The sequence below is a fragment of the Canis aureus genome, chromosome 4 (genome assembly GCF_053574225.1).
Source record: "Canis aureus isolate CA01 chromosome 4, VMU_Caureus_v.1.0, whole genome shotgun sequence".
Lineage (NCBI taxonomy): Eukaryota > Metazoa > Chordata > Mammalia > Carnivora > Canidae > Canis > Canis aureus.
The window spans coordinates 51,415,737-51,440,463 of record NC_135614.1 but is presented as its reverse complement, the minus strand read 5'-3'; the positions used below and the strand labels follow the sequence as shown (position 1 = coordinate 51,440,463).

Sequence of the window (24,727 nt, the reverse complement as noted above, 5' to 3'; positions counted from 1 at the left end):
ACCTTGAAGAGTCCTAACAAATAGTGATTATAAAAAGCTCTAGGAAGGATGATTAAGAAAGCAGGCTGTTAGAAGAATGCATTAACTGTCATAAAGCGTATGCTAATGGGAATAAAAGAGAAAAGGAATGTGATCTGAACTGTGATATAACAATAAATACAACAACTATAACAAAAGTAGCTGGCATTTACTTAGTACCCATTTTGTGTACTGAATATTCTACAGTAATTAAATCATGTAATCTTCATAAAGAAAGTCATGAGATTTGTAATGTTTTATTTATCACTCTGTTTGCAGAAGGGAAAAAAAAGTGAAGAGTGATTAGGAAATTTGCCAAGAAACTTATATAATAGAGGCTAGAGCCAGGCTTCAATTCTAGGGGCTGTGATACTTAATGTCTTCACTTTTAACTATGAAACTTTATTTACATTGAGAATATTTTATATACTTTGCCTGCTTTTGCCATTGGAGCTGTGGCAGTTCCAGAGAGTTCATTCCATTCCATTTGAATAGTCAAACTTTTTAAGCCTGTTTGGTTTTTTTTCATTTATCTTCTAAGATGGACACCTTAGATATCTTCATGTATTTTTTCTTCCTTAAAATAAAGCAAAAACATACTTATTCTCTCATTCACATAGTTCTCTGTTGAATATTGGCTTATTTCCTGCATTGTACAAGGCATAGTTATAGGCACTGAGGACATACAGAGAATCAGGACCTTCACTATTGCTGTTGTTACTCCTGCCAAAGGTCTTACTCTTTGGGGGAAATAAATTTCCATGAAAAAAAATAATGAAACTTATGGGAAATTATCTCATAAGGCATGTTGGCATACAGCTTCAGGAAAAATTCTTTTCATTCTCAATGTCTAGAAGTGAGAGATTATGAACTATTTAAGTATCTATAATAAGATATTGAATAATTAGGTAAAAATAAGTTGGCTAACAGATAAAGCTGCTTTTCCTGGGAACATCAGAGAAAACTGAAAATAAATGATTGGGGTGGAAAAAGAAGTTAAAAAAGCAAGGGAAAATACTGGGGCAATGTAATAGTTGTTGTTGTTTTTTTTTTTTTGGTTGTTGTTTTTAATGCAATAATATAAGTGGCAAACAGCTCCTAAATCTCAGTGCAAACCATTTGTTCTTTGCTCATGGGTCTGCTTGTTTGCTGAGGTAACTCTGCTTCAGGCAATGAGTTGATTTCAAACCTACTGTTTTTGTTCTTTTGGGGGAATCATTGACTTCCAGGGACATCCTTTTCTTAGATGGCAGGGCCACATTATCTCTGCAGGCTTTAGGAGAGCCTAAAGCCTAAGAAAGCCTTCCTTTCTTCCTCTCTTCTAGTGGTTGCCAGTAATCTTTTGCATTCCTTAGCTTGCAGCATTATTACTCCCAATCTCTGCCTCCATTTTAGCAAAGCCATATTCCTTGGTGTCATTGTGTCTAAATTTCTTCTTATAAGGACATCAATCATTGGATTAGGGCCCATCCTAGCCCAGCATGACCTCATCTTCACTTGATTGCATTTCCAAACACAATCTTTCATTTTCTATTCTCCAGACTTTAATAATCACTCAGGCTATTATTCCTCTTGCATGAAATTTACTTCCCTTTCTCTGCTAGTCATATGCTATCTCATACATCTGCATCCTCCATTACATTCTAATGTATTGTGGATAGGTTTAAAGATTTTCTCACTTCCATATTTGCTATACTATTTGGTATTTGATGGGTTGTCAAAACAGCTTGTTGAATTTTTTTTAAATGAAAAAAACATGTTCAGTGATTTGTCTTGTAGAAGATCAGATATGCTGAATCTCAATTAAAAGAATTTTGCCCTCTGCCATAATGTGCAGGAAACCATGCCCTTCCCTAGGAAAACAGATTAAAGGGAGATGACATTGAAACAAAGAGCTCCTATTTAGAATTCTAATAAATGATGCTATTAGTTGTGATTTTCTGAAGATATCTCTAATTGGAGTCATGCCTTATTCAGAAGTGATTAAAGGTGTCATTTAGGCAAAAAATCAACCTTCTCTTTTTGATTACATCTGTAATTATAATGCATTAAGAGAACAACTGTAAATACAGAAACCTTATGTGCTTTTGGCATCAAAATATAATGATGAAGGCAATAAAAATGACTGAGATGGTATGGCAGCCAAAGTCATGGTAATTACTTTAGAGTATCCATACTATCAGCCCAGTGTCATAATATATTGTAGAAAGAATGTCTTATATGGTTTATTGATGTTTTGGCAGGTGATTCACAGTCTTTCTACTTTCAAATATGGATCAGTTTTCAAAATTTCCATCATGTACCAAGGTATGCCTGGGCTTTGCATAGAAAGTCCCTGGTATTTGGAGTTTGAATTATCCAGAAATCATCTCTCCTACCTTTCCCTCTTTCACTTTGTATGAGGTGAAACTGAACCTTTTTTTTTCTTCTGTCATTACATTTTTTGGGCATGCTGATGAAAATCTCTAGCCAGATCCCCAGTATGGCAACTCAGAACATCTTTCAGTGACATTGACACTGTCAGGCCAAACCATGACTCTGAGAATTTTTCAGCACTTTAGTGGTCATGATAATACTTATGTTTCTTATGAAAAATATGGGATTACTGGGTCCTACCCTCAGACTTATTAAATTAGAATCTTTGGTTTATGACCAAGGCAATATTCTTTCAATAAGATCCCCAATACTGGGTTTCATGCCTGGAAGGTATTTGGTTATCAAAGTAATTCATTTTTTCCTTTAATCAATATAAAAGATCTACTATGTATACTTTCCTGCATTGTAATATATCAGTAGAAAATAAAAGATAGGACCCATCCCTTAAAGATATACATTCTAGGAGGGGAGATAGATGAAAAAGAGCATAATACATAATTCAACTATATAATATCATGGATGGAGAAAAAGTAGAGCAAGGGATAGGGGTAGGAATACCTGAATGGGTATGGTTAGGGAGTAGAGGGCAAGTAGCTAGTAAAATAAATAAATTGGTAAGGATAGAACTCACTGAAAGACTTGAAGGGACTAAGGGACTTCATCAGTGTATTCTGGGGAGGATGGTTTAGGCAGAGTGAACAAAATGAAGGCCCTGGGAAATAGAGCAAGGAGGCCACTGTGTTTAGAGCTCAGAAAGTCAGGGGAAGAGTAATAAGATTCAGACTCAATTAGGCGAGTGCAGAGAACTAGGCTGTGTATGGACTCTCAAGACATGTTTAGAAAGCTAGCTTTTACTCTGATTGAATTGAAGAGGCATGCGGCATTTTGAGCAGAGGAATTCCATGATCTGACTTGCCTTTCAAACAGATCACTCGGTGTTGTGTTGAAAATAGTCTATAGATTGGGAAGGGCCACAGCAAGAATACCAGCTAAGAGGCTGTTGAAACAGGCAAGGTTAAAGACTGGTGGCTCAATGAAGAGTGGTAAGAATTAGAGAGAGTGAGAAGTGGCTAGCTTCTGGATATATTTTGAAGTTACAGCCATCACTATCTTCTGATGAATTCTATGTAAGGTGAGAGAAGTAGAGGAACAAAAAACCACTACAGGTGTTTTTTCCAGAAGAGCTGAAATTGCTAGGAATTTTGGAAGAAAGGTCAGTTTTGACTATTTTGGATGTGAGAGATCCAATAGACATCCAAAATATAATGCCAAGCAAAAGCCTGAAGTTTAAGAAAGAGGTAGAGAATGAAGATACAAATTTGAGGTAATTCAGCAGGAAGAAGTTGTTGTCCAGTGAGAAACCAGCAAAGGACTCCAGGAAGAGACAATCACTGAAGCAAGCAAAACCAAGAGAGTGCCAAGAAGGTTGGTTCCATGAGAAAATTGTCCATTATGAAATAGATTATACTGTCACCTAACACACACTTAACCATAATCTAGATTACTCTCGGTTCTGCAGAGCATGTGGATTTTATTCAGTTATTCAACAAATAGTTACTAAGCATGTGCTATGTGCTAGGAAGGTTGCTGGGAATTAATCATCAATCTCTAGAGTCAAGAAAGCTCTCTCAGATGAAGTGACATCTAAATTTTTACATAAAAAAGATGAATAGAAATTAATGAGGGAGAGAGGTTGGAGATGAGGAGAAATTTTTCAGGAAGAAAAAACACTAAATTTCTAGAGGCAATTGGTATCCTGTAAAATTGAAAGTAATTCAGCCTGGAGGGATTGCAGGATTCAAGCAAGGGATGGAGGAAGTGAGGTCTAGAAATGAGCAATAGATATCACAGAGGACCTTGAGAACCAAGATAAATTGGGGCTTTTCCTAAGGATAGAGTAGAAACCTTAAAGCTTTTTAAGAAGGGAAGTGACATGATTAATTTGGATTTTGACATTACCTTGACTGTTTAATAGCATATGGACTGATGTGATGGCTAATTTTATGTGTCAAGTTAGCTGGACCATTATGCCTAGATACATGGTCAAATACTATTCTGGGTATTTCTGTGAAGGATTTTAGATGAGATTGACAATTAAATAGTGGTCTTTCCAAATTGTGTGGGGGCCTCATCCAATCAGTTGAAGGCCTGAATAGAACAAAAGATTGACCTCCCCTGAGTAAGAAGAAATTTTGCCAAAAATAGGCCTTTGGACTTGAACCACAACTTTGGATCTTTTCTGGCCTCTAGCATGAGGGCCTCTGGACTTGATCAACCTTTCCTTGGGATCCAGCCTGATGATCCAACCTGCAGATTAATTTCATGTCCAAATTCCTTAAAATAAATCCCTCTCTCGATATATATATATATATATGTATTGTTGGCTTTGTTTCTCCATGGGAACCCTGACTAATATAACTGGGAAGGGGAGATTGAAAACAAGGCCCCCCAGCCTCTTCATATGCTGTGTGAGCTCCCTGAACATTTGTTTTTCCCAGCCCACTCCAAACCAAGGATTCTAAAGAGGCTGTCCCAAGTGTTTCAAGACTGCTCCTGGAACAAGAACCAGAGCCAGGAGCCAGTGTCCTTATTATCTGCCAAAGCTGAAATGGGAAGAGCACATTTCAAACTGGCAAGATCACCCCTGTAATTTAATTTTAAATGAAACTTCTAAAACATTTAAAAGTTTTTATTTATTAATCATCTTGTACTTTGCATGCATCAATAGTTTTTTCTCATACATACAGAGATACTCTCTAAATGTTCAAATGAATTCCTGGCAAGTAGAATGAGAAATAAGAATGAATAAATAAGAATTTGGCAAGTCACTTTGGAAGATTGCCAACTCAAATGGTTCTTCAATCCCTCCAAGGGGGTTTTTAAGCAAGTAAAGAAAATTAGGTGAAGAAAGAATCTTTCCATTTTTTTTCCAGTTGGGCTTGGTCCATTCAGAATGAGAAATGTAAGCTCAACCCAGGGCCACTTCTCTATAGATGTCCCAAGAAACTGATGGTTCCCTGCCACAAATTTCACAGAACTTTTAGGAGTGTTTATTAGGTTGTAGATCCAGAAACTTTCTTGATCTCTTGGAAGCTGGCTCCTTGCCAACTTTCCTCATGTCTAATTAACCAGTTGACCACAGAGGTGTGCTTTCTCTCTCTGTATTGTCCTAGCTATAAAAAAAGTTCAACCATTACTTTGGGGACTTAAAAAATAACATCTTCCACATTGAGAAATATTGCTTTTACAACTCAAAATTATTCTAAATGATGACAGAAAAAAGATAACTCTATTTAAAGAGAAAGCAAGAAAGTAGATTTTAGGAATCTTTTGGTAGATGTGGTAAAGTTACTCATTTGATTTATTTAGACAACTTTCTGCTTTCATCCAAATAAATTAAGGGAAACATGAAAATATCTAGCATTTGACAATTCTCAGTTTCAAAAAATAACCTTGAAAAAGTGTAAAACCATAAACATAAAATAGAAGTTTGGGAGTAAACACTCCTCCCTTTCTTTATCCCTGAAGATTTTGGCCTTGTTTCCAACTTCACTGTTAAAAATACTGTGTCTCCAATAGCTAACTAAAGCTATGCAATATATTTTGTAGCAGGAAAGTAAAGGGGTTAAGTGTATGGGTTTGGACTTAGCTAGCTCTGGATGTAATACCAATTGTTGCCATGTAATGTCCTCTATAACATAGGTATGGCAATGGTTTGTATCTCATGCTGTGTTTTGAGAATTAAATTCATATCACATATCAGATGTGTCAGATGCTGAAAAAGTTTCTAAAAGTTTTTCCTTCCTCTATTTTTTCTATCTCTCCTCTTTCTTTCTCCTTCTGTCCTTCCCCAGAAGTATCATGTGTGGGACCAGGTTCCTCAACCCACCACTATGGACTAGTGATTTTCAAAATGCTCTGTTTATCAACCACATATATTTTGTTATTAAAGTAAAACAAAATTTCTTCCTTTTCATGTACAGTTCCCTCCTTCTGTCACTGCTGCTTCACCTCAGAAGTTTCTAGATAATTTTCTTTAGTTCTTCACTTCAAGTTCATTTACTAAGCTCCATTCTACAATGGGTCTTTGAGGGGTTGGAAATTCGTAAATAGCTTCTATTGCCCATTTAATTTGTGTCCCAGGTATTATTCCTGAAGTTGTTAACATTGTCTAGAATCTAAGTCCATGGCACACTCTGTAGCGATGGAACTCCCTTGAGCTTCCCCCCTTGCCGTCCCCTTTTCTCTCTCCATCTCTCTGCCAAAGATCCTTGCCCCTTCCTAACTCTTTGTTCCACACCAAAAGCCCTCCTTAGGTGGTTTTTTGTATTGTTCTCAGTTAAGTTCTCATCCACTACTGTATGGGTCTAGGAAGCATTGGGGGAGGGGGAGCTTCTGAGTCAGAGGACAGAGAAAAGAGACAATGATCTTCAAAGTAAGTGACTTAAAAGTAGTCAATTATATGCTTACATTGTGAAAATTTCTGTTGCAATTTTCTATACTTGTTTACACTGCAGAATTTTTTCTCTATCTTTTTTATTTGTAGAGAGCACAAAAAAATCTCCTTTTACCTCATTTATAAGATGTTCCTCCAGGAAAGGGAAGAAAAGTGATTTTGTCACAATTATAATGGCATAGAAGCTTGCTCAATCTGAAAACACTCTCATGGAGCTTGTAATACGTTTTTTCCCTAGGATTACAGATATAGAACATCAGCATGGAATTTTTGGCATAGAAAAGATAAAAGTTTTGGTGTCTCTCTGACCATAATGCACCTGTCCAAAAAGTAAAAGATTCCGTGCTTTGGAGTTTTCTTGCATTCTGAGATTAATCTGGCAACACTGGATTTTCAATTTCTCAAGGCAACAATTGAATGAGATTTAATAGTGGCTGCTTTTAGATAGACTTGACCTCCCTAGTTACCCACAGTCCCCACTACTCCCTATTGTGTTATGCCAGGTCTATATCATGATTTTTTTTTTACATTCCTATAAAGTCCTGTATACACATTTGAGTTTCTAAAACATAGGGTATGAGATATATTCATCTAGCCATATTTTCTTTTTTTTCCTCTTTTTTTATTATTTATTCCTGAGAGAGAGAGAGAGAGAGAGAGACACAGGCAGAGGGAGAGGCAGGCTCCATGCAGGGAGCCCGACGTGGGACTGGATCCCGGGTCTCCAGGATCGGACCCCCCAGGCCGAAGGCAGCACTAAACCGCTGAGCCACCGGGGCTGCCCTAGCCATATTTTCTATATCTCTTAGCCTTCTAACTTTCAGAACTGAAACCAATTATGTCCACTTCCTTTGTACATCTAGTCCTAGAAATAGTATACTGCTGACCTAGCATCAAATTCATCCTGTTGTTTTTAATACCACTTCCTGGGGTTGAGGGACCAAGGATACAGTAGGTCCCAGATGCAAATGTAGTTAATAAATCTAAGTTCTTAAATGAAGCTATTTAGGAAAAACCACATTTCTTTTCTACTGAGATGTTCCAGCCTGTTTTATGCTTTCACCGTGATCACAATACTCTGTTGCTTTATAGGCATGCCTGAGTCAGTGTTAGAGGCTGGCTTCCCAAGGCTTCATTACACTGTTTGCCCTGAGATCCTCCATTTCCTCAGGTCTTCACCACTTAATAGTGTACAAATCTCTACTTCTACATTACCAACTACTCTTCTTTCCAATCTGAGAGAAATTCCCTTTCTCTTTACCCTCAAAAGACACTCATTTTCCTCAGTATTTGTGGGATACTAAGTATTGTCTTTAAGTGTGTTCTTTTTTTTAAAGGATTTTTTTTTAATTCATTCATGATAGACATAGGGAGGGAGAGAGAGAGAAAGAGAGAGAAAGAAAGAGAGAGAGGCAGAGACACAGGCAGAGGGAGAAGCAGGCTCCATGCTGGAAGCCCCACGCGGGACTCTATCTCGGGACTCCAGGATCGCACCCTGGGCCAAAGGCAGGCACTAAACTGCTGAGCCACCCAGGGATCCCCTGTGTTCTTCTCTGTTCTTTCTAATAAAAATCTCTGAAGTGAAAAAAATAAATATATAAATGAATGTTAATGTCCCAGCTAGCCACTTGAAACAAGAGAAAGGATGAGAACATGCACAAATCAGTACTTTGATAAGGACCACAACCATTTTTTGTTACCCTGCTGAGCATTAGCCCCAGCCTAATCATTCTGGGACTGTCTGGAACTTGTCATCCGATGACTGTTCTTTGGTTCTAGAGCCATGTAGCGGTACTGGTACCATGGTAGGCAGGGTGGAAGAGGACTGCATATTTGGCTAGTGCTCTGTCACATTATACATTACATCACATGGGGATAAAAATGTTTTTACACTATTTTGTGCTGTCTCCTTTAGGAAATCAAAGATATGGACTGATTATATCCCTGAGAATTTTTTCTCCTAAGCTGGTATTATTCTGAAGGGTAAATTTCATGGTTTAGAGGGATATTCTGCATGAAAAATGACATGTAATATTTCAGAATTAAAACTAGTCTCAGAAAAGAGCCAGGATATCTGAAGGATCCTTAGGAGAAATCATAGTAGTTGGAATATGAGTAGGAGAATTTATCCTTTATGAATTAATCAGCACTTCTGAGGGGAGATTTTGAGGATTTCCCCTTCCCAAGGTAAGTTATAAACCATGAGTCGCACCTATAGTATCATTTCCTATTGGCTTTCTCACCATTCCCCTACTATATGAGTTTATGTACACACACACACTCCACCAGTTATTTGAACATATTCATGTGAGCATACTTGTGGTCTCTCTGCTGGACAAAATACTGAGACTTAGCAAGGAGTGTCAACTGCAAATGCAAAGATTTTGCATTTCTAGATTTACATAATTTGCAATTTACAGTGAGAGCTGAGAAGAACTGGTTCTTCACTCATCCCATTATTGGATCTTTTTGATGTTCATTTTTTGGTAGCAATAGTTCCTTTTAATCTTGACTTTATTGGACAATTGTGTCCTGACAGGCTGCTTTCCTTATAGATAGCGTCTATGAAGTGCTGCTTAGACATTCCTGAGGGGGTGAAAATCATTAAGCCTGTCATCAAATGATTTGCTGGCTTTAGGAGAGTCTCCACATGTTTGAGAGATACCACATAATCCAACTGGGCAGGGGCTTTGTGCACTCAAACTCTATTTTTCTAGTACTAGTACAAGATCTGATAGATGGCAGGCTCTGGGCAAACGTATCTTGAGAAATGACCAAAATGAGTGAGAATTGAATAAGCCTGGTTGCTCACTTTTAATGATGAAGTGGAAAAAGCTTAAAAGGATTTGGGGATGAGACCAGCCTGGGTAGGAATCCAAGTTCTTCCACTTTCATAGGCAAGATACTTATTCTTTCTGATCTTGAGTCTCTTTTACTTGAGGAATATGATAAGGGTTAAGTGAGTATTAAATTTGTACAAAGCTTAGTATAATGACTCCAGCCAGATATATATTGAATGTTAAATGAATGAGCATGTAATGTTTATCCTGTTTTCACGATTGAGGCCGATTTCTAAATTAATTATCCTTCAAATAGAGTATCTAACCTAAGAGAACATTTAATAACTACCGTGAAGTTTTATATATAATAGAATTTGTGTTATATATGCTGATTATTCTAGTGATGATGATAATTAGCAAAAGCAACAATAGTATCTACTGTTTATATATTAGTTACCATGCATGTATATTGGATGGTGCTCAGGACTTCTCATGGGTTATTACATTTCATCTTTACAACAGCCCTATGAGTGAAGTGCAATTATATCTGCATGGTCATATACCTAATATGTGACAAGTGTGAGCTCAAACTCAGTTCTGCCCAATAGCAGGCCCAAGTTCTGAAGCTTTCCATTGCTTTTCATGAAAGCCAAGATTCTACAAACTAAGTCATACTAATAGATTATATATATGTACATATATATACATATATATTCATGTATCTATATATATATTTCAAACCCAATGAAACTACACACACACACATCCTTTTAAGTTTTATTTATATTTCTTAGTTCAAGAATTACACACTAGCCCACATTATTATATATTTACATGCTGAAACTGGCTGTAATAAGTTTAAATTCAAGAAAATAATTCTTATGTGCTACTCATTTATAATCCTCATTTGTTACTATCTCATGTATCCCAGAGATTTTAGTAGTCCTGTTTTTAGAAAGACATGAAAATAGATGCAATGATATTCACTTGTGTTTTGCATTTTCTAGCCATTGGAAAATGTGCATTATGTGCATATTAAGAAAGGCTACAAGGTAATTAGTAAGGCTGATAATCACTACATTGTGAAGAAACTAGAATATCACTTTTTATAAAAGGACAATTCAGAACTGTGCAGGGACAATATTCATAACAGAACTATTTAAACACCCATGCAAATAAAATTTTTAAAATGTTATGGAATTTAAATCATTTGCAACTTTGTTTGAAATAATTATGCTTAAAATGATCAGGGTTGAACTCAAATTATTAACCTGAAAAGGAAAAGATACAAGCTGATGGAACTGTCAACTTGCTTCAGGTGATACAAGGACACACACATGGGCATCAGATTAGTGGACATTTGACAGGAGAAGGACATTTGGTTTTGAAAGTTAAAAACACAAAGTTCTGTTTGTCATCATTTTGGATCATATTTATCTTTATCACAAAAGAACTTTTCAAAGCAAATTAAAATCTGATGTCACAAATTTGCATGTATCCACAGAAATATTTTACTTTAGTTTCCAAATAACTAATAAATTATTTAAGGGTGTTGCTGCTTTTTTCTTTCTTAAGTGATTTTTTTTTTTAGGGCAGTATCTTAATTAATGTTCTGTTGTTTCCTTACTAGTTTTTACAGTGTTCCTAGTATATTTGGAAATATTTTTTAAACCTTTGGTGTGAAGCAGTCTTTTTTTTATATATTTTCCCCCATTTTTCCTTTTTTCTTTCCTTTTTTGTTTTTTAATAATTCTGGAGTCTTTGGTTAAAAGGAATAATACTATCTAAGGACAAAATGCTATTATTAAAAAAAAAGTCTTGTGTGTATTTATGTGTAATAAATTTCTGGAATAGGTATGAATAATAAGCACTTTTAATTCCTGTAGTGCCATCAGTATAAACTGTTACTCTTTTAAAATTGAGATTTAAGTTACAACCTTTGGTTTCTTGAACTCAGACATATAAAAAACTCTACTAAGTTATCAATGATCACTTCTGCTTTTCCATTTCCATTTCTAAGGCTATCTCTTGGTTGTTACATTAACTACATAGACACTACAGCATTTCCCATAAAGGGGGTGAAAGTGGGAGTGAGTGAGCGGAAAGTGAAAGTGTGTTTGTGCGTGTGCATACTTGTGTGTGTGTGTGTGTGTGTGTGTGTAGCATTGAAACCCTTCTGTCTGGGATCCCAAACCATTTATGCAAAAGGGTGTTTAAATTACTCTGCTGGGGCACTGCAGTAACTGTACTTAGTAAAAAATAAATAAAAATTAAGAAAAAAACAATTATTTGTATCTATTGACCATTTACAGCATGTTGAATTATTTACATAATATAACACATGAACTTAAGCCATAAACAGAATTAGCACGTTGCCTTACCATAAAATACAAATTAGAAGTTAAAAATATTTAAGAAATCTGTTTTAATATTTACACACGCTGAGTGAAAGTTATGATTGCTCACATTACATGGACTCTGTACACTTAGCAAAATGGCATGATTGCTACAGTTGAGAGTATTTGCCCTAACCAACATGGTGGGGTTCAGTTATTTTTTTTTTCCTCCTTCAAGGAGGAATTTTTTTTATCATTTTCTGAAGACTTCATTTGTTTTTAAATTACCAATAGACAATGTTATTTGTTTCCTCGAAAAAGAGAGCAAGTAGACAAGCAATGTGAGAACTAGTTAATTCCCGATGTTCTGAGGTACAGTACTATTGTAGTGTCAAACTGTGCAATGGTTCATAAGAACGGTAGGCATTGATCTGCTGATAGAGAAATGCTCAGTACCCTGTATTACTAGTTTCAATATGTTGATTTGTTCAGGTTGCCAATTAAAAATACTCATACACTGGTTTAATGAAAGAAATAAAACATATTAGCTTATTCCTTTTGTTTTCCAACATATGAATGCATATATATGTATGTATGTTTATATGGATCTATATATACACATATATACATGTAGATATGTTGTAAGACCTGTGATTTGTTTTGTTGTTTTTGTTGTTGAATATGAATTTAATCATAAAACTGGAACACAGTTACCTATAGAAAATGGAAATTGTGTTAGTTGCCAATTTAATGCAGGCCTTGCTTAAAATGAACGTGATTCATTTTCCCACTGCATTCTGCTGAACTTTCTCTATGTGTTGTGCTTTTATAAGCTGACAGACTTTTTGTGTTCCTAATGCTAGAATGTAAAGTCTTTTGGTTCATAAACCATTTTTATTATTATTATTATTATTTTTACTTAGCACTGCTTTTGAAGACATGAGAAGAGAAAAGGTCTAGATGGCACTGCTTAAGTATTTCCCCTGTTATTAAATTGCAGTAGAAAGGATTGTAACATTCCTTATGCAAACACATGATTATGTTGCATGAGTTTTCAATTCTGAAAATGCATTTCATACCTACTAGCAGTCATGTACAATATATATATACAGATTGAGATCAAAGGTTTCATTTAGACTGTGCATTTTAGAGTCAGAATTTGCCTATGAATTTCACAAAGATGAAAAACACCTTAATTGCTGGCTATCTGGTTGTTTCATAATCAAAAGAAAACTATATAGATTTATATATATATGTGTATAAAGTGATAGTAATACCATATCAGAATTGCCAAACACATTTTTGTGGTCCTTAAATTTAACCACTGGATATCAAGCTGACTGGTCTTCAAAGACTTAGGAAATCTAGCACCCCTCCTCGACCCGCCCTCAATTTGGAGACTACAGTCCAATTCAATCACAGTAAAAATATAGTAAAATATAATTCTACATCTACTATTATCTCTGGGCAGGATGAGTCAGTCGTGTCTACCTACATGGTTATTGAATGCCAATATATGGATTTCTCTCTAGGACATCTGCTTCAAGCTCCTGCCTTTCTCCTTTTTTCTGGTTTCCTCTTGCCACTGCGAGCAGAAATGAATCCCTGGTCATATGCTTTTGAGGCTCATGCTGCAAAGTTTCTTCTCTCACTTTGATCTAGATTACTATGTTGATCTCCCTGGACATCAAAATTTTGTTGTAATCATAGTGACAATATCAAGGATTTTTATGGCTTTTATGATAATTGCAAATAAGAGCCCACTTCTAGACTTGGGCTCTGAGTTGTCTCTAGAAAAGCCTTTCCAGAATGGCATTTTGGAGTTGTGCACCTGAGTTATCGATATGCTCCTTCCTGATATATGCTACTCAAACTTTAACCCCTGGCGACAAGGGACAGGCACTTTAATTAGTGTGATGCCCCAAAATGATTGCCTAGGAGAAAGTGTGTTCCTGGAGAAGCTTGAGAAATTTCTACTCTGAGTCCATGGGCAGAAACTTGGTTGGATTCTGCCCAAAGACCATTCTCAGAGGTGTTCAAGTGTATAATCAAAAAATAAAGGCCAGAGTTCCCTTTGCTGGTGAAGGAAAAAAAAAAAAAAACCTCCCATCTTAGAGCAAATTTAGAAAGCTAAATGTGTTTAAACTTTTTTCCCCTCTGTCTGAAAGTTGGACTAAGAGGGCAGCAGGACTCTATCATATTCCAAGCTGCGGAACTATTAGGGGGGAAAAAACGTACATTTAATCCACAGGCAAATACTTGCCTTGGTTACCATGCACAATTAGGGATGTTACTTTGACAAATAAGTGTGTTTTTTTTGTTTTTAAAATAGAAATAGCAAAGTCATCCTCCAAGAAAACATTCAAACAAATCAAACTTTAAGGAGAAATTAGTAATTCACTATTTTCTCCAAGAAAAAGCAAAATATGAACCTCACATTGATAGAAATAAAATATATTAGCTTATTCTCTTTCCTGTCTCACATATGAATGCATATGTCCAATTAGTATAGAAAGAAGCACACTGACATAATTCAAAAATTGAATAAAAACAATACATCATGCCTGACTATCAGTTATATATTTTTCTGTAATATCAACTGAGGCTCATAACATTCATCATGTTAATGTGGCTTAGTTGCTATCCTATGCTACACTGCTTTTCATATTCTCTTTCATTAGGCCAATTGCAACATACACAATGAAAGCACCCTTAAAAAGTCAAACTCAACAAACCCACAAACTAACTCTACTTGTGCACATAACCCTTTAAGTATTGTTTGCTATGAAAAATACAAAGGTGAATTTCACTGCACATAAGGAAATGTAGTTCAATCAATCTCTTCAAAGCCTTACTTTGTCTGTCTCCTAAGAATATAATCAGGGTTTCAGAAACAAGAAAAGCTGGAAAGGACCATTAATCCTTTAAAGAAATGAACAAATCCTTCTTTTGAAATATCCTATTAAATTCAGAAATAAACTTACAGGGAAATGTTGTAGAGATGTCTGACATTGTCTGAGATCAACCTGTTTGCTAGCTTTGTCTGTGCTCTATATTAGTATTTGAATGACTCTCAATCTAACCTACATCTAAAATACTTCTAATTTTGCTAACTTTTCTGTTGTGGTTGTCTTTTGATTAGATAAATTATAAAAACTTCTTTAGGTTTTCTATCAAAAGCTTGTGAATTTGGGGGGAGAAACTCTCTCAGTGGACCTTTTGCCATCATACAATATATGTAAAGACCAGATGCTGTGTGGGGTTAATAAGAGTCATGCTGCTCGCTTGCTTTAATTTTGTTACAACAGTCACTTCTGGACTTTTCCACTCTGCTCTGGATTATTAACTCTTATTTTAACCACCTGGGAAATAGCTTTCTAGAAACATTTCTTGGCCACCATGCATGATAATATCCAGCAGTCTCCAGTTTCTAGATGTCAAAATGGAAGACGTCAGAGTTGACTCCCTATGCTCAAGCAGAGACTGGCCAAATTGGTTACCAAGTCTCTGTCTTCACTCTCCCTAACCTGTTTGAACTACATGAGAACCTTCTAGAGTCCAGTGGGAATTATCTTCCTGTGACATTATCACCTTAATACGACGGGCATAGACCATCTTCAGTAAGCATGTTTGCATGGCATTGCAGATAATGTTTCATAAACACTGTGCCATATCAACAGCATGCCAATCTTAGAAATGAAGATGGGGAGTATCTGGATATGACCACTTCTCAGTGAAATGCCTGGCAATGCTACTGAGTCCTCTAAGAATGTTTTCTAAATAATTCCCCTCTATTTAGCCTGCATACTAAGCAGATAAAGTAGAACACTCAGACGCAGTCTTGCCAACATGTGTACAAATCACTTGCATCCCAACTGGAAAAGCACAAGGACCTTAGTGTATTCATTACTTAGCAGAAGCGACCCAAATGGTATGAAATGGACCACAGGATAGGCCAGCAACTAAGGTATTTTAGCATCACTTTTGTCCTGGATTGATGTGTTTTCCAAGTCCTACATCAGGCTGTACAACTGGTTTGAGGAGGAGTCTAGTCCTTGCTTCCCATGGGAGGCTATGTTTTAGTTCACATAATAAAGCCAATAAACGATGTTGAAGAAGGAAAAAACCACTGGGAAGAAAATGCGGGACCACCGATCAATGGCATTCACATCAGTCAAGTCGGGGATGGTGATTTTCAGTTGGGAAGCGCGTCTTCGCAGGCGGCTTTTCTTTTGTGCCACATGTCGTTCCAGGGCATTTCGGCCAAAACTGTGCCTGGGTAACCCGGCTTTCCGGTACTGGATGCTGGTGGCATCATAGGCCAGCATTGTGCTCCTGGGGTCTCCAAGTCCCATCACAGCCTCAGACGTGGCCATTTCGTTTTTTATCTCCAGAGTGCTCAGTAAGATGTTCTCATGGGGGTCCATCTGCAAGGGAGAAGAATTTAAAAAGACGTAGATTACAACAGTAAGCCTCTATTGGTGCTAATTATGTAAGGCACTACAATATGTGGTTTGGGTAGTAGTTATCAAAGTGGTTCTGAGAACTGGCTTTGAGGTTACATATTTAACAAGGATAACAAACAGATATAGCTCATATTTTGATTAAACCAGCATGGGTCCCAAATCAGTGTATCATTTAGAGCCATTTGAGATCACTGAGGAGCATCAAGTTCTCTGAACCGAGAATATAGTTTGATCAAGGCTAGAGTCTCACAGTTCAACTATCTCAGAAATATCTTCTAATAGTTATATTTTTCCCCTAATGGGTACATTTTTGGTGCTCAAAAATCAGGGGTACTCGGACATTCACCATTCTAATGATCTTTCAGGGATCCTCACAATTACCAAGTTGTTTCAAAGTGGTCATTCATTCAAGAGATGAAGAAAGAAGAGGAGCTTACTGGCTAGGTGTGTGGGTTTGGGAGCCAGGGGTTAAATCCTGGTTCTAAGTGAAGTGACACTGGGTGAATTCCTAATTTGAATGGTGGCTCCCTCACCATAAGCTAAATGAGTTTCAGTTTCTCAATCTATTAAATGGTATAATACAACCCTAGAGGATTTCTGTAATGACATCATGATATAAGAGACTGTTGCTAGTACCATTTTCATTGTTTCTACTCAGGGGCATACAGAAAACAGAAGGCATGATACTCCGTAAAGAATTTACAGTTCTGATATGAATATATGCAAAATTAAGCTTTGCTAGGTATGAAATAGTATTGAGGGATTAATTACTGAATTGTGCTCATAATAATAGCCTAATTACAGATTAATTTATGATAAAACTAGAACTAAAACATTAGATAACATTTTTTAGATAACATTTTTTAAGCACTTGCTATTTATGCCAGAAACATTTTCATGTAACTTCATTTGATTATGCTTCTTAACAACCACGCTTATACTGTATCACCTTAAATTTACTGTATTGATATAAATAGGGTAAAAGAAGAGTTTTGGCCAATAGAAATTCAGGCATTATGTGACATGCCAAAATGCAACAGAACTCTGAACAACAAAGAACTTGAAAATTAACAACTGGACAAACTGTCCATGGTAGAGGGGTGAGTGGGGTGAGGGACTGGCTTGAGAGAAGAAGGAAGGAGGCAGGATTCAAGAAGAAGTCAGTGCAAACCTGGATATATACTAAGTGGAATTTTGAGCCCAGGGAATAGAATGAAGGAGGCCTCTAGATAGGGTGACCCTTTTCTCTCTTGGATGATTTCTTCTTGGCAAAGCTAAAAGTAAGGAATGGATACTGATGTCATTATACCTAAATATTAAATGACCATATTTTTTTTTTTGTTTTGTTAAGAAGGGAAGATTTGTGTGTCTCATTTTTAAAAAAGATATTATTTATTTGAGAGAAAGAGTGAGAGAGCACAAGCTGGGGGAATAGCAGAGGGAGAGGGAGAGGCAGGCTCCTGTGGGACTCCATCCCAGGGTCCCAAGATCATGATCTGAACTGAAGGCAGATGCTTACCTGACTGAGCCACCCAGGCACCCAATGTGTCTTATTTTTAAGAGCCCTCAATTGCTACAGATAATAAAACCTAGATGCAACACATTATTATTAATAACAGAGTACACTTATTTAAAATAAAGGAAAATGGTCAATAGTAGATACTGGTGATATATGGAAGCAAGGGACATAACCAAACACTTAATTGGGAGATAAAATGGTCTGAGCTTCATGAATTATGCAGAAGGCAAAAAGAAGGCTGTTAAGATTATATACTAACAATTAGCTTTCAAATGTGGTTTAATGACCCTGTATTATAAATTCAAGTCTAAAATCTTTTGAGAAATACAAGCTATAAAGTATGCTAGAACCTAGTAATTGACCAATTAATCTCTGTCCACTGATTAGACATTCTGTATGTTTGGTTTATGGTAGTATTTTGTTTAGTGGACATATTAAACAAATATATTCTTTAAATTAATTTTTAAAGTTTATAAGACTTGGAAATGAAACCCAATAAGTTTTGAAACACTTCTGTCAAGGAAGGGCCAGGTAATGGCTTTAGTGATAGAACCAATAGCCTTAGAGAAGAAAACAAATATTCAAAGTCTCATACCATGCACCAGGGCTTTGTGGAAATCATCTCCTGAATGCTCACAACTGTCTTTTGAAAAGGGATTCTTTTCTAGACTATAAGTGAAAGCGTTCACTAAATTTCAAAGTCACACACTTACTAAATGCTGGAGGTGGAATTCAAACCTTGATCATTAAAATGTACAGCTTGGGAAAGAGAAGTATAGCTTTACAACACTCAAGGAAAGTGAAGCTGATGGACATGGGGAACCTAGCACCGCTCATTATTTCAGACCTTGTACTTATTTTCTGTTCTGCTCTGGACTGTTAACTCTTACTTTAACTACCTAGAAAATAACTGATTAGCAAAATTTCTTTGGCCAGTATGCATGACAATGTTGAGGAGTCTCCTCTCTAAGCACCAGGATATATACTTCTCTATTGAGTGATTGTATTAAGAGCAGTTATGAATATCCATCAGGCCTGGCTGAGGTAAAAATACAAGTCAATAATAATAAGAATTATAAAAATAACAGGAGCAGTATACTCTTATTATGGAAATTTGTTCTAAGTTGGATAATTTGATATTAGTGAGTTTGTTATCTACGAAATTCAAGATTTGTTAGATAATTCTTGAAGCTTCATTAACTACTTTTTTTATCAAAAATTAAAAGGAAATATGTATTGAAATTAATGTGTGTCTGGCACTGTGCCAAGTATCACAGCCATAGTGGTAAGGAAGATGGCCTTGCTTCTGGTCCCTGTGGCAATAACAGTCTCTAGAAAGAATATTAGACTTGGAATTAAAAGACCAGAGTTCTGACTGCTCTGTTTGTTATTTTTGACCTTGAAAAAGTGATTTATTTATTTATTTATTTATTCATTCATTCATTCATTCATTCAGATTTTATTTATTTATTTATTTATAAAAAGAGACAGTGAGTGAGAGAGGTGCAGGGGTGAGAGGAAGAAAGACAAGAAGACTCCATACTGAGGATGGAGCCCAAGGAGGGGCTCAATCCCAGGACCCTGAGCCCATGACCTGAGCTGAAACCAAGAGTCAGATGCTTAACTGGCTGAGCCACCCAAGTGGCCCAGAAAAGTGATTTGATCCCTCCAAAGCTAGTTTTCTTCAATTATAAGAATATAATTTTTGGGAGATTAATGGAGATGGATATGTGGATGGACTTGGGAAACCTAAGTGCTATGCAAGCTGATTGTCACGACAGGCTACAAATGCAGGGGATACATACCAGTGTCAGTGGGCTGAGAAAACACAGTAAATAGCTCTGCCTAAAAGAAAGTAAATATGTTGCTCTTGCAACATATTTGGAATAGATGTGGGTGATGAGCTTTCTGTAGGTAAGCCTAGCCATCTCAGCAAGGCTGGAGATCTGCTCAGGCCGAAGTCAGGAGTTGTGGTGGTGGGTGAGGTGTACTGACATGTCCATCAGGTTATGAGGTGCTACTCCTCAAGGTCTTGCTATGTTAGGAGACTTCAGCCTCAAAATCTGACTGCCTGTATAGTCTCAACTAAGATTACTAATAGTCAAGGAATAAATTAACCTGAATTAAAGAACAAAATGCTTTTCCAGAAAACTCTTACTCTTCACCATGGAGCTATAAAGTGGAGAGATATAAAGTATAACCACTTTCATTTCTAATTTATTTCCCAATTAATAGTGATATGGAGGAGGCAGCTCAAGTAGGTTATTGTTTATTAGGCTGTACCTCAGAATTAAGCCCTGAGACACTGCTTTGATTCTTCCATCTTCTCTTTCCTTGAAAGATCAGTTTTCTTAACATTTCCTCATGTCCTATCCAAAGCCTTCCAGAAAATGCCAAACTTTTTAACTTACCTCTTCAGAAACAAGCTGCATCCCTCCCTTGACACACCACAGCATCTGTTTCCTCAACTTACTTTAAATCACCAGTTCTGAGGATTTTTTGTTTTTGTTTTTCTGAAGTGTGCAGTCATGGCCTAATCAACACTTGGAACTGTGTGTTTTCTACCAAAATGGGGAATACTATGCAGAGTTTCCGAGTTCTAATTCTGGGCTCAGCAATCCAGGTTTTTTTTTTTTTTATTTTTTTTATTTTTATTTATTTATTTTTTTTTGCAATCCAGGTTTTGATTCTGGGCTGAACCATTCACTATCTTTGTGACCATGAGCATATCATTCAACCTCTCTGAGTTCATTTTTTTCATAGGTAAAGTAAGGGGAAATACCAACAACCAGTCTCCTCAAGCTGTTTCAGGGGATTGAATAAGATAGCACATGCAGACCATCCATCCAGTCCAGCTTTGTACATAGTAAGCACTCAGAAAAATCACAATTGATCTCGCTCTTAAAAAGCAATAAATATTCATTAAATGAATACATTTAACAATAATTTAATAATAATGAATAATAAGGAACACAATAAATATTCATTAAATGAATGAATACATCATTCTTTTTACTATCATTTTTTTTAAATGTCATGCACTGCATGAACAAACCAGAGCTTTGAGTTCATCAGATTATTTAATTTTGCTTTGATTAGTGGCTTCTGTAAAGTGCTGAGAACAATGCTTAGTACAAAGTAAACACTAAATATGGTTTTGTTATAATACATAATACATTTATTAAATATAATAAGTAAATCTAGACTGAGTTAATTCTGAATGTTGAGGTGAGATGAGTAGAAGCTACCTTTTATGTCAAGGGTGGAGAAGGAGCACAGTATTCACGGGATCACAGATCATCCAGTATTCTCCTGACCACCAAGGAAAACAGCCCTGACATCAGGGTCAAAGAGGGAGATATCTCTAATTGCTGGTGTGGCAGAGCAGAGAAAGGGCCAGTCTTGTCTCTCCTCCTGGCCCTTAAATCTTCCACCACAATGCTTGTCATTATGATCATCTGTTTAATATTTGTCTGCCCCACCAGACTATCCTTCTTGGTAAAGGCAGAAACAGGGTCTCACTGTTGTATCCCCAAGTACTTGGCCTGGTGCCTGGCATACAGTATGCTCAATAAGTAATGCTGATAGGATGGAATTAATTGTGTGACTTAGTAACTCAAACCCTTTATGAGTCACCAATAAGGTAGGTTTTAGGGTACCTAGGTGGCTCAGCTGTTTAAGTGTCTGACTTTGGTTTTGACTCAGGTCATGATCTCAGAGTTCTGAGATGAAGGCCCACATTGGGTTCTGTGGTGCTCAGCGTAGGGTCTGCTTAAGATTCTCTCCCCCTTCTTCTTCCTACCCCTCTGGCTCCTCTCTCTTTCTCTCAAATAAAAAAATTAAAATAAATAAATAAATAAATAAATAAATAAATAAATAAATAAATTTCTTTAAAAAAGGTGGATTTAATTCTGCAACACCAGTCTGAAGATTGGAACTGCATGAGGCTACCTCATGTTCCTTTCCTGTGCTAGGGCTTCTCCCTCTATTTATATAGGTCTCTTGCTGGAGCATTATGCTGAGGTACCTGAAATTTGGAAACAGCATTTCCCATAATTCTCTGGCCATTTACATGATGGATGCCTCATTCTTACCCCAGAGAAGAGAGCTTAGTTAATAGCAACTAGAAGCCAGGGCTAGCCTCTTTCAGTTATTCCAGTGGCCCTATGGGCCAGGTACTGATCTCATGCTCAGAAAATAAAGCACCCAGAAGTTAAGAAACCTAATACATGTTCAGGCAGTGAATTAGAGCAAGAATTAGAATCTGATCTTTTTCAGTGTGTCATGCTGAGGCATAGAAGCAGCTCCCAAACCCATGTGTACTCTATAGCTCGTAAAAGAGGACCCTCTCAGTGCATGGTAGGGGCAAGTCATCTGAAGGCTTGTAAAATTTCCCTTAATGAGGAATGAGTAAGGGTGCCTGCATCTAAATATTTCCCTAGAGATGACAGATGATGTAAAGTCCTGTTAACTGCAATGCTTTAATCTAAGTAGAGTAGACATCTGTGGTTTGACTATTCAGTCCTACCAGTGACAGTTTCTGTCTGGGAACCACCACTCTCAGTATCTTTTTGGTTTGATGGATAGTGTAGTCTGTGTCAGTGGTTTCCAAACTTGAACATGCATCAGAATCCCTTGGAAAACTTGATAAAACATAGAGGTCTTTGGGCTCCAGTCCCAGAGTTCCTGAATCAGCAAGTCTGGAATATGGCTCAACAATCTGCATTTCTAACAAGCTCCCGATGATACCCGGCTATGGGGCTAATGTTCACAGTTGGAAAACTATCAGTTTATTGGAAGCAGCAGAAGGGCATGACTTTAAATAAAGAAGCAGAGGACTTGAGAACTAAAGAAAAAGCTGAAGTTTTGATTACAGTCCACACTACCACACTAAAAAACAGCTTTCATAGGGAGAGAACATATGTGATCTCCATTTATGATTTTCTGGAGATAGGTGTAATGTCCTGGCTCTTCACCTGTTTGTTCCAACATTCCTACTTCTAATGATCAAATAAAACTGCATATCTTGAGACTTTCTTCAATTATGAGTTCTGTCTTGAAATGCCATTTCTATATCAGAGTATATTTAGGTGCAGACGTTCCAAAAAATGGAAGGAATAGCAACTGCCATGTGATTTAGCTTATCTTTGACATTGGGTCTCCACACCAACCTTTCCAGCGTGACCCAGGTATATTACCTAATTGTCTTTTTCTTCACTTGAGCCTTGAGACACAAGAGAAAACACTAAACTGTTCTTTTTTTGATTAGGATATTAACAAGGCCTTCAATTAGAAAGATCATGTAGCAATCTCTATTGCTCTGGGAAACCTAAGAAAATATTTATCAAATTTTCATGTCTTGGCATTTTTACTTATTCAAACAGCTGTGAGAAATTTGTTGGTAATAGTTAAAACAAGAAAGAGAGGGATGCTCAGTGATTGAGCATCTGCCTTTGGCTCAGGTCGTGATCCTGGGGTCCTGGGATCGAGTCCTGCATCAGACTCCCCATGGGGATCCTGCTTCTCCCTTTGGCTATGTCTCTGCCTCTCTCTCTGTGTCTATCATAATAAATAAATAAAATCTTAAAAAAGAAACAAAGAGAAAGAAGCAAAAGTAAATGAAGGGAAAGAGAAGGAAGAGATAGACTAGCAAATAAACTGTCACTCTCTGGAGATAAATTGCCTTTGCAAGAGCTATGCTGAGGCCTTGCCTTAGTCCAAGCATTTATACTATTTGCTTTCTCGTCTTCAACTTTCATTCACAAGTGTCCATTTCTGACAAGGGTTTTAGGAGGGGCCCTATTAAACAGGCCAGTGTGAATAAAGTCTCATGTTTCCCACTTAACAATACATCTGAAAATTTTGTTTTACCTGAAGTTCTTTTGCTTATTAATCAGAAAGGAAATGCTGAAACCCTGGAAAAGACACTGATTTATTTACTTTAGCACTCCAGAGCCTCCTATGAATGATCCTCTGTGAATAAGGCGGTTTGCACACTGATTGAATCAAATTCTTTTGGGTAGGAGGATGGACTTCTCTGCTGACTTATTCTCCAAACTGACCATGTGCCAATGGTTCAAACAAGGGTAAATTCATGTTAAACATTTGGATTCAGAGGTTTTATCTTCCTTTTTTCCATTCCTCATCCCAACATTTTTTTTTTCTCATCAAGAAACAGAACATGCTCTGGTTAACAATTTCATTTTGCTTAAAAGATATCATGTTAAACAATGATGAGTGGACCTTATTTTTATATAATTTGTTAGTTGCAGGTCTAGTTTTAGGTTTCTTGCTCCTTTTTCTGTACCTTTCCCAATGACAGGTGTATGCTCAGGAGGAAAGTCCTTGTCCTGTAATCTTATACCAAAAAACAAATCATATTCCTCAGCGGCCTAGCAGCATTGCATGCTTATCTTGGGAAGTGAGAATGGCGCTATTTTAAATCCCAGTTCACCACTTATATAGTCAAGAGAAGAGTGAGAAATTGCAAAAATCCAAGAAATCCTAGCTCTGCAATTTTCAATTACTGTGACTAGTTGGATAGGAGATCTTGTTTTATCTTCCATGAAATGACACTGTGACCTGAGTAACTTCAAATGCTAAGGCAATGAACTGTTAACCACCTGGGAATATCCAAAACACTCTTTCCAAAGGAAAAAACACTCAGAAACCAACTAATATGCATTTGGTATTCTAAGAGGTAAAAGAAAGTTCACCCAACCAGAATATGAAATGGAGGTTATAAGAGAGCAAGAAAAGGCTAGTATTCCACAACC

The 24,727-nt window shown here is 36.8% G+C and overlaps 1 protein-coding gene across 6 annotated transcripts in view; it reads right to left on the bottom strand.

Annotated features, from left to right (window-relative positions):
- Positions 1–10,395: 10,395 nt before the first annotated feature.
- GABRB2 (gamma-aminobutyric acid type A receptor subunit beta2) overlaps positions 10,396–24,727 on the bottom strand; it is a 238,604-nt gene continuing 224,272 nt past the window's right edge. For all 6 annotated transcript variants that reach the window (XM_077895632.1, XM_077895631.1, XM_077895633.1 and 3 more), the window contains one exon: positions 10,396–16,393. In XM_077895632.1, the coding sequence (XP_077751758.1) occupies positions 16,046–16,393 (348 nt within the window). In that variant the 3' untranslated portion in view covers positions 10,396–16,045. The remainder of the gene's footprint in view (positions 16,394–24,727) is intronic.